This window comes from Vigna angularis, chromosome 4 (assembly GCF_016808095.1).
Source record: "Vigna angularis cultivar LongXiaoDou No.4 chromosome 4, ASM1680809v1, whole genome shotgun sequence".
Lineage (NCBI taxonomy): Eukaryota > Viridiplantae > Streptophyta > Magnoliopsida > Fabales > Fabaceae > Vigna > Vigna angularis.
In genome coordinates this window covers 12705610-12715623 of record NC_068973.1, presented here as the reverse complement: position 1 = coordinate 12715623, position 10014 = coordinate 12705610, and the positions used below count along the sequence as shown (strand labels likewise).

At 33.2% G+C, this 10014-nt stretch overlaps 1 protein-coding gene and 1 pseudogene across 1 annotated transcript; one reads left to right on the top strand and one right to left on the bottom strand.

The window, feature by feature from the left end:
• The first annotated feature begins 432 nt into the window (after window positions 1-432).
• Window positions 433-2654, top strand: LOC108331483 (UDP-glycosyltransferase 87A1-like; annotated as a pseudogene).
• An 851-nt stretch (window positions 2655-3505) lies between these two features.
• Window positions 3506-6982, bottom strand: LOC108331480 (plant intracellular Ras-group-related LRR protein 9). The gene is made up of 3 exons (XM_017566186.2): window positions 6008-6982; window positions 4904-5070; window positions 3506-4473 (listed from the first exon to the last, which is right to left on the bottom strand). The coding sequence occupies exons 1-3, from the start codon at window positions 6719-6721 to the stop codon at window positions 3837-3839; spliced, it is 1518 nt and encodes a 505-aa protein (XP_017421675.2). The 5' UTR covers window positions 6722-6982; the 3' UTR covers window positions 3506-3836.
• Window positions 6983-10014: the final 3032 nt, after the last annotated feature.

Below are 10014 nucleotides of genomic sequence, written 5' to 3'. Positions count from 1 at the left end.
TAAATAAATTATAGAAGCTATATAAAAATGTTAACTATATTTTCTATTAAAATCATTAAATAATAAAAAAAATTATTTATATAATTAATTTAAATACTAATTTATAAATTAAATCTAAAATATTTTTTATTATAATTTAAAAAATATAATTAAATTGTAAATTAGAATTTAAATTGGTTTCTAATATTAATTATCAATGATTATTAAAATTTTAACTATAAAAAATAAATTAAGGTCTGATTCAATATAATCATATTAAAATTTTCAAGACTACTATAATAAAAAAATCAAATCTAAAATATAAAAAATAATCCAATTATATTTTATCTTTAATTATTTTTCAACTTATGTTTTAATAATATTTTTATTTATAAAGTGCCCAAAATATATTGACAATATATGAAATGGAAGTTTGTAAAAAAATTTCAAAACTTTGTATGAAAATTTTAGTATGGTAGAGGTGATTGAAGAGGGTGAAAATGAAGGATAGAGAAAGAAGAGGTTGACCGATGAGAAGTGAAAGATAGTAGAATAGAAGAAGCAAACATTGAATCCAACCTTTGCTTCAACCATAGAATCTGCGTGTGAGAGATGGAATTTGCAGTTGCAGAGAATCTTGGATTAACAGGACACGTGGTGGCCATGCCTTACCCTAGCCAAGGACACGTAAACTCCATGATCAACCTCTGCAACCAGCTTGCTTCACTTCAAACTTCCATTCTCATCACCATTGTCGTCACACAAGAGTGGCTTGGCTTAATCGCCTCCCACCAAAAGCACACCAACATTCGCTTCGCCACCATCCCCAACGTTATCCCTCTCCAATCTCAGATTGCCTCCGACATCACTGCTTTCTTCCAAGCTGCCGTCACCAACCTCCAACCTCCCTTCTGCCGCCTCCTCCACCGCCTTCACCCCGACGTCACTGCCCTCCTCGCCGACGTCGAGCTGCAATTCCCAGTCGCCCTCGCACGCCTCATGGATATTCCGGTCGCGCTGCTATGGACCATGTCGGCTTCCTTTTTCCTCAGCTTAGATCACCTACAAAATTTGGTTCGTAACGGAGCCTTGAAGGCTGATCTTTTAGGTAAAATTTATAAGAAATCGATGGAAATTCAATTCGTAACTTCGTAAGTTTATTTTTTTAGTTTATAAATGGTTTAAATTCCTTAGGTAGAGGTTGAAGAGATGCCTCGTCTGCTGTTTATCTCCTCGGTGAAATTCCCAACGACCCATCATAAATGCTTAACTCAGTTGCTGTTTATATTAATGGTCGTTTTGAAATTTGCACACTATAATCTTCAAAACAAAATAGTAGAATTTTTCCATGATTCTAATAACTCAATTCTGAAGGTAAATCAGGTACTTGTAAGTGTTGTTTTTGTTTCAAGATAAAAAGAAGATTTCTGGAACAGTGAATTTGGGGATTCCAGGTTTTCATGTTTAATACAAGTTTTAATTTTTTTTTCTATAATTACTGAAGATAAATTAAACAAATTTCACTTATACACACTATAATTCTTTGGTGTTTGAATTGTGTGGTCTTCAATGACGTAGATGATCGTGAAGAGCATATACCAGGAATTTCTCCGGCACAATTGGCTGATCTTGGAACGGTGCTTCGGGAGAATGACTTGAGGTTTTTGCAACTTGAGTTGGAATGCATTTCAGTAGTGTCCAAAGCAGACTGTCTTATAGTTAATAGTGTTCAAGGGTTGGAAGCTGAGGCGATTGGTTCTTTGAGAGGCATGTTCCACTTTCCAATTTATCCCATTGCCTTCCCTTACTTCAAACCTGAAGCAAGTCATTCAGTTTCCTACAGTGATTACAAGTTTGACTACTTAAATTGGTTAGACTCTCAGCCAGCTATGTCAGTATTATACATTTCTCTGGGTAGTTTCCTCTCTGTGTCCTGTGCCCAAATGAATGAGATTGTTTCTGCTTTAGAAACTAGTGGTGTTCGTTATTTGTGGGTGGTTCGTGGAGAAGTTTCCTGGCTAAAAGAGAAATGTGGGGATAGGGGTTCAGTGGTGCCTTGGTGTGACCAATTGAAGGTTTTGTCACATCCTTCTGTAGGTGGATTTTGAACCCATTGTGGGTGGAATTCCACTCTGGAAGCTGTTTTTGCTGGTATTCCAATGCTGACATTCCCTCTTTTCTTGGACCAAGTTCCAAACAGTAGACAAATTTTGGAAGTGTGGAAGAATGGGTGGGAGTTGAAAAGATCAGTGCTGGGCAGTGAAGAATTGATATCAGAAAAAGAAATATTGGAAGTGATTGGAGAGTTTATGGATGTTGAAAAGGGTAAAGAACTTCGAGAGAGGGTCCTTGAACTTAAGGGTATATGTGACCAAGCAGTCGCTGAAGGTGGATCCTCCAATATGAACCTCAATGCACTTATAAAAGATGTTTTGTGTGTTCAAGGTCATTCAGCTTCAAAGGAGGGCTAGTTCCTCAATGTGACAACTATAAAATAGGCTGATAAAAACTAGAAAGAAATTTCATAGATAAAATAAGCTTGTTATTTTATTTTTGGTTCATGTGAGGGTGAAACTCGTTTGTATTTCTATTTTAACTAAAGAAAACTTTATCCTTGGTAGCATGAATCTTTCCAGTGCAGGATTTGTGAAGATATTATGGTTGGGTTGTACTCCATCACCTTGTATTTTAACTAAAAACAAACTCATTTGTACTTTTGCTTGATACGAATGATCCAAAGAATACCTACAGGGGTTGCACATTGCCTCTGTATTTAATGTAATGTATATAATTTTTATTTTGGCATACATTACTAAGTTTGGCTTAAATGTGTGTATGTAGTTTTTATCTAAAATATTCGAGTTGATTGTCTATATGTTTGTGTATGACGAACAAAAATCAAGGTTAATCAAATTCAAATATTTGGTTCAACTAATGCAACTGTTAGTTAAGGATCTTAACTGGAGCAGTATGTCATTTTCATGACATGGGAGCAACAGATAAAAATCATTTATATAGAAATGGGTGGATGAACCAGTTCAATATAAAAAAAAATGTTTTATTTTTTGGAAATAAGATCAGATTAAGATAATTATAAACAATATTTTATTTTCAATTTTTTCATTTAAATTATTTGCATCTTTAATTTCTTTTATTCAAATTAGTGATTTTTTGTTATTTTTTACTTCTTAAATTTAATTGAATTAACATAATTAATTTAATTAATGAACCGTATTTGGAAAAATATATCATATTTATTTATAAATTAAATACAAATATTAATTTAAAATAAATACAATAAATCATTTTTAAACAAAAAACTATTAAAAAGACATTATTTAAAAAAATGTAATTGAAAACACAATTTTTAAAAAATGAAAATAAATATTAAAAAAACGACAATTTGTAAAGAATTCAAAAAATATTAAACACATGTTTCGAAGCTGAAATTAAAATCAATGGAGCTTCTAAACATAATTTTCTTTAGAAAAGAAAAAAAAATCAAAAATATGTTTCAAAGGACGACTTCAATAAGATGAAATTAATCTCATTAGTAAAAAATGAAAAGAAAAAAAAAACTGAATTCCCCAATGGGAGTCACATGTTATGTTAAATTTACATGGATTTTACCTAATATAAAAATGTTTGGGAAAGAAAATTAACCACTGGCATTTCTCATCCAGTTATTTGCCTCAGCAAAACAAAAATACCTGTAAGCAAAGCAACCCACGCTTTTTTTGGTGGGGCATGGAACAAAAGGAAGGAGTAGCAGGGAAGTGTTGCTTAGCAGCACATAGTATGTTACATTATTTCTCCAGAATACAAGTAAGAAAGTTACAATGTGTTGGATCTTCACCTCATAGCTGCTGATCAAGATATGCATCTCTGGGAGTTCCAACGCCAGTTCCAATATACCCAATTACATTTCCAGAAACATTCTTCAACCAGGAGGTGCTTCGTGTTAACCAACCACCCTGTTCTTGTTCTTGCATTTCTTGGCTGTTTTTCCTCTCCTCCTCCAACAATATATCAAGCCACCTCTTGGCCATAAAGCTCTTTACGGCTTCAACCCCTTGATTTACAATCTCCATTGGTGGCAATTCAAGAGGATTCTGCTCCAAGTTTAGCTTGGTCAAATTATCAAGGCGCCCAAATGTATCAGGAAGTGCATGGATCTGATTATTGCTGAGATCCAATTCCCTGAGGTTAGTCAAATCACCAAATGTCTCTGGTAGTTCTTTGAGGTCACTAAAGTTACTGCTCAGGTTGAGAACCTCAAGATTAGTCAGTCTCCCGATTGCAATGGGAAGCCCATGCAGCTCATTAAAATGAGCATCTAAATAGCGCAAGGACTTCAACTCACAGATAGATGAGGGAAGAGATCGAATCTTGTTCAACTGAATCATGAGTTTCTGCAAGTTCGGTAATTCATATCCAATGTTTGTTGGCAAATATGATAGATTGTTAAAGCTTACATCCAGCTCAACCAATGACCTGATCATTCAATATAATAGGAGATCAATCAATCACATTTTTTATAGTTTAAACAAATTCCTCAATGACTCCAGTATGATTTCTTTTACGGGTCTTGAAAAACGAGATGACATTCGCATAAACAAGAACATAGGGAGATACTTTACAGCGTTTGAACGTAGAATTTAAAACGGTGAAAGACGCAGAAACAAAACGTCAAAATCCATATAACCTTGATATAAGGCACTCCAACAAATTTGAATTAAAAAAAAAAAAAAAACAGATTTTGATCATAACTGGTCCTATTTCACTATTCTTGTCAGACTGGTGGTCTGGTATGGCTTAAAAAGTAAGCATACGCAGCTCTAAAGTTTGCATAGATACCAAACCACGAGGCACAGAAAAATTGGTGACCATAACATAGTGTTACTCTAATGAATTTCTAACTTACCTGCAGTGACAGATGGTATCAGGAAGAGCAGTCAGCTTGTTTCCAGAGACATTGAGCAATTTCAACTTTTGTAATAACCCAATTGAATCCGGCAGAGACTCCAAAAGATTTGAAGACAGATTAAGCTCTTCAAGGTTTTGCAATCCAGCTATTGAATCAGGAATAGCCTATTGATGCACAGAATATTTATTAGTATGTATGCGAAGCAGTAAAAAAACTCGTTTCGACAAACTTCTAAATAAGTGCTTATAGAAGAAAAAATTAAAAACATAAAAATAAATAAAGTTTTTCTAATAACAAGTTAAAATAACTTATTCAAACGTTAAAATTAACTTTTGAAAAAGTTAAAAAGAGCTTTTATAAAAATTGAAGTATTCAGCTTATTTAAACTTCTTATTTTCTATTAAGGTTCTAAATTATTGAGACAAACCAAACCAGTATCGTGGCACGATTTTAAGCATATCAATGGTAAACCACGAAACATACACACTCATTTTCAAAATAAGAGATAACATTAACTATAAATTTTTATAGCAAGTAGATCTAGATCTCTAGAACATCTTGAGAGATGAACAAGCTTATTACTCAACTTTTGTACAAAGACATGTTAGGTTTTCCGAGGGAGACTTTGGAAAACTTCTACACCGATAAACTAACAAACTCATAAAAGACGAAGACATCACATTGAAAATCTGCTTTCAATAGGTTTATGGGTGCTTACACTTATTGTTCATTTTATTCATTTTGACCCTATGTACGACTTTTTTCCAAACCAACTTGAATTCCTTAACAACACATGTCACCTACCAGCTTAAACGAAAAAGACTAGGATCAGGAATAAACTTATCCACAAACATTTGCATGAGAAAAAAAGAAGAAGATAAAATGCATTGGGTTTCTCCATTTAAAAAGAAACTAAAATAATTTTACATTTTTATTTTCTTCTCACAGGGCCTGATAGATAAATTTATCTAAAAATATTCTAATTGATTTATCATGTTCTATGACAAAAAATAGAAGGGTGAGACTATTATTAGCGTGTTTGAAAACGGTTCAAAACAAAGAAAAGGCACTAAAGATAAGAAAAGTTGAAGTAGTAGTAACCGAGAGTTGATTGGCAGAAAGATCAAAGACGAGCAAGCCAGGAATTCGACCAAATGCTTCGGGCAAGAGCTTCAATTGGCGTGCAGAAAGATTGACGCGTTCCATTCCCTTGCCATAGGCCTCTTGCAGAATTCCCACAACCTCTTCATTCACTTCGTCGCCAACAACATCGCCATCACCATCTTCCTTCGACTCGTACATTTTCACCAACCGCTTCTCCGCGTCCTTCAGAAGCTTCTCGTACGCCTCGTGCATCTCGTCCAACTGCAGCACCGACTTCCAGATTCGCTTCTCCGTCTCCGCCCGCTCCCGGCACTCCCTCTCCTTCTCGGCCTGGTGGGCCCGCCACCCGTGAATCTCCATCTCCGCGGGCCGGGCCTGGAGCACGATCTCCTCCAGTTCGTGGGACAGCTGGGCCTCGATCTCCGCCAGCCTGGCCCTGGCGCTGTCGACTTCCTCGTGCGTGGGCCGCTCCCCGATCAGGTTCAGGACCGTTCGGGCCTGGGCCACCTGAGATACGGCCCGGCCCATGGAGGCCATGAGGTCTGGGTCGGCGAGGTGCGGCATTTGGCCCACGATCTCCGGGGCCCGCGGCTGCTCGAGGTCGAAGTGGTCGGAGTCGGAATTGACGGCGGCGGGTGGCCTGGGAGTGAGAGAAGGGAGGCGCGACATGACGTAGGAGAGGATGGGAAAGGTTCGAGGGTTGGGATCCATGGCGTGAGAATGAGTTTGGGGTTTGGGAATTGGGAATTGGGAATTTGTTATGAGTTTGGATAATTTGGAATCGATTCAATGCAGCTTTGAGAATATCGTCTTTGGAATTTTGTTTGGTTTAGTTAGAATTAGGAATTTGACAGTGACTTCTGATTTCATTGCTGCACTTAAGTAAAAGTTCAGAATGGAATCTGCTACTGCTTACTCCCTTCTTCTTTTTCTCTTCTTTCTTTCTTCCTTTCGTCTTTTTAGGTCCAAACCAAACAGAATATGTTTTTTTTTTACATATCACAAATATATGCATAATTAATAAATTTTTACATGAATAAAATAAGGATATAAGTGGTCTCTTGAAGTTTGAAAAGGATCAACAAATAAAAATAAAAGTTTTTTTTTTTTGTAAGAAAAGGATGATAATAAATACACGGTCAATTTGTTTCTTCAAGCAAACCGAATTGTTGGATTTGAGCATTGAAGTAGAAACACAAGGGTAATAATATGCTTAACAAATACAATTATATTTTTTAAACCATTCTTTTTGTGTGTAACTTGTGAAAGAAAGATTCGTTTTGTGTGTTATTATTGGTGAAAGAAACATATTTTTTATTCGAAAACAGAAAAATAAAAGAAATTTCAATCAGACCGCATTATGAGAAGTGTTGGTATAATTTTTACCTTTAGAATTTATTTATGCACGATATTTACAAATTTTACTTCCCATCCTTTCCATGTGTCTCTATCAATATCAACTTTACTTTAGAACTTCTTTGTATGTTTTCTTGAATTTATAATCACACACTATCGGGCACATTTAGTATAAATTATAACAATGGGTAAGTTAGGTTGATGTTCACCACATATCCAGGAAGTGCTGATTCTAAATTATCACTTTAATTTTAATTTTCAAATTATATACAAATAATGTATGAACAAATTCATTCCATAGAAGTTGTAAATTAAAACTATCATTACTTTTTTTTTTTGTTAACTATTGAAATCGTGTATGGCTAAGATGAGTTTGTTTAAATTATGACAAATACAACTTTGATTGCTTTATTTTAGAAATTGAAGTTGTGTGTGATAACAACTATTTAAGTATATTTGTTTATTTTATTTTTAATAGGAGTTATGTATGATAAGCATAACTTCTGACTTTTTTAGTTTACGTTTGATTTTTTTTTCAGTTTGAAACAAATTTGCTATAAATGGATTTTGTGGGATTTGATATTTTTAATTGAATTTCTAGACCGTTTATTAATTTTTTTCTACCTATTTTTATATTTTATAGAATACTGAAAAATTAAATATTTGAGAATCAATTCATAAAATCAAGATTAAATAATACGAATTGAGATTTGTTCTGATTTTTTTATTTTCTTCTTTAATTTTAGTTTTATTCTTTGTAATATCAATTTGTATTTTTTATTTTAGAATTCAAATTAAGAATTTATTGAATATTGATTCGATAACTATATACAAATTGGATAGAATGATATTGATATTTAATTTTGTATGATTGATTTAGTAGATTGACTAAATCAATTAATTGTTAGACTAGGATGTGAATCTTTAGAGAATTATGATTTTGAATTGTTTAGTTATTGAAGTTGTGGATTGATTCGTTTTGATATTTCTTGACTTAGCCTTCTATTTCTATTTTCTAACTTTAATTTTATGTTTTCCAATCCTGAAAATTCCTAAGTTTTATTTGTACGAAAACATTGAACATGTCTTCTGATAATAACTAAAGTGTACTTTATTTTGCAAAATTTTAAGAACCTTATTATTTTTGGATTTGACTTGTAATAATGAAATATTACTAGTTGATCTTGATTGATGATATTTTTAATCAAAATTCCAAAATTTTTTTTCCATTTTATATTTGCAAAACTTTTTCTCAATTTACATTAAACAATATTGTTTTCAAGTTATTAAATGTTAGAATGGGTCAGGTCCAAGTAAGATAGCACTAGATCAGACTCATGTAAGGTCAAGTTAAGTCAATTCGAGTTAGAGAGCCAAATTAACTTGAATTAAGTTTGAGTCAAGTCAATTTAAGTCTAACACAAGCCAAGTAAGTTTGAGCCTTGATCGAGTCAAGTTAGCCCTAGCCTTGATCAAGCTAAGTCAGCTCAAGCCTAGGTTGAGATGTTCGGTCTTAACCTAAGTCCAGTTGAGTCATCCAATTTCAGGTCATTTGAGCCAAGTTGAGTCATGTTAGGGCATCTGACATTCAGTCAAGTAAGGGCAAGTTCACTTGATCTAAGTCGAGGACAACCCATAATCAATCTAGTTGGGTCGGTCTAGATTGTTTCTAATCCAATCAAGACCAAGACAAATCCTACTAAACCAAGTTTGCCCGAGTTTAAGACATGTCGAGTTGATACGGACCCCACAAGTTGAGTCAGCCTGAGCAAGTTGAGTCGAGCAAAGTTGGGTCGAGCCTAGGTTGAACTGGACTTAAGTTGTGTGTATTAAAAAGGATAGTCCAATTCAATACGAGACTGAATTGAACTCTTTTTACAATTTTAAAAAATCTTTGAAAGTTCGAATGAAAATCGCTTATGAATAAGTTTTAACCAAAGAATTTAAGATCATATTTTCTAGTAAGATGTTTTGTATAAAAGATTAATTCAACTTTAACCCAGTTTGAGTCAAACCAAATTAATTTGTAATCATATTAAATCGAGTTGAGCTAAACTCATGTTAAGTGAAGTTGAGTCGAGTTCAACTCAAACTAAGTTCAAATTAAATTGAATCTGTGTTGAATTAAAATATAAAATCGGAATATCATATGAAAAGTTAAATTGATTACTTTAAATCTAAAACATCAAATTAATTGAAAACAAATATAAAAAATTAAAATATGAATTTGATAATATAAAGAAATTTAATTTCTTTTCGTAAACTTTGAAATTTTTTAATTTTAAGTGATATTTCTGATGAAATTCCTTTCTTTATAATTCTTTACCCAAACAAATATTATAAAACATTTCAAATTCTCCACAAAAGATAAATTACCCTTTTAAAAAGCCTTATCTAAACACAGTTAAAAGTCTGTGAATTTATTACGAAAAAAACTCGGTTAGGAATTTAAAATTAGGAATTTGTGAATTTAGTATGAAACACACTCTTAGGGTTTTATTTTATGTTCTAGTTTTTCCAAAGAATCAAACTTTAAAAATCATTCACGCATTTGAATAAAATCATTTGATTCAACTTTTCTTATCAGAATGTTCAATTTTTATTATTTAGTTAGCATTTTCTATTATTTAGTTCGCCTTATAAGAATG

Bases quoted from the DNA above. Each gene is read 5' to 3' on its own strand.
- LOC108331480 (XM_017566186.2), bottom strand. From the start codon at position 6,721: ATGGATCCCAACCCTCGAACCTTTCCCATCCTCTCCTACGTCATGTCG. The intron at 5,071-6,007 runs GTTACTACTACT...GTGCATCAATAG, and splicing joins TTTCTGCCAATCAACTCTCG to GCTATTCCTGATTCAATAGC. The intron at 4,474-4,903 runs GTAAGTTAGAAA...TTGAATGATCAG, and splicing joins GATACCATCTGTCACTGCAG to GTCATTGGTTGAGCTGGATG.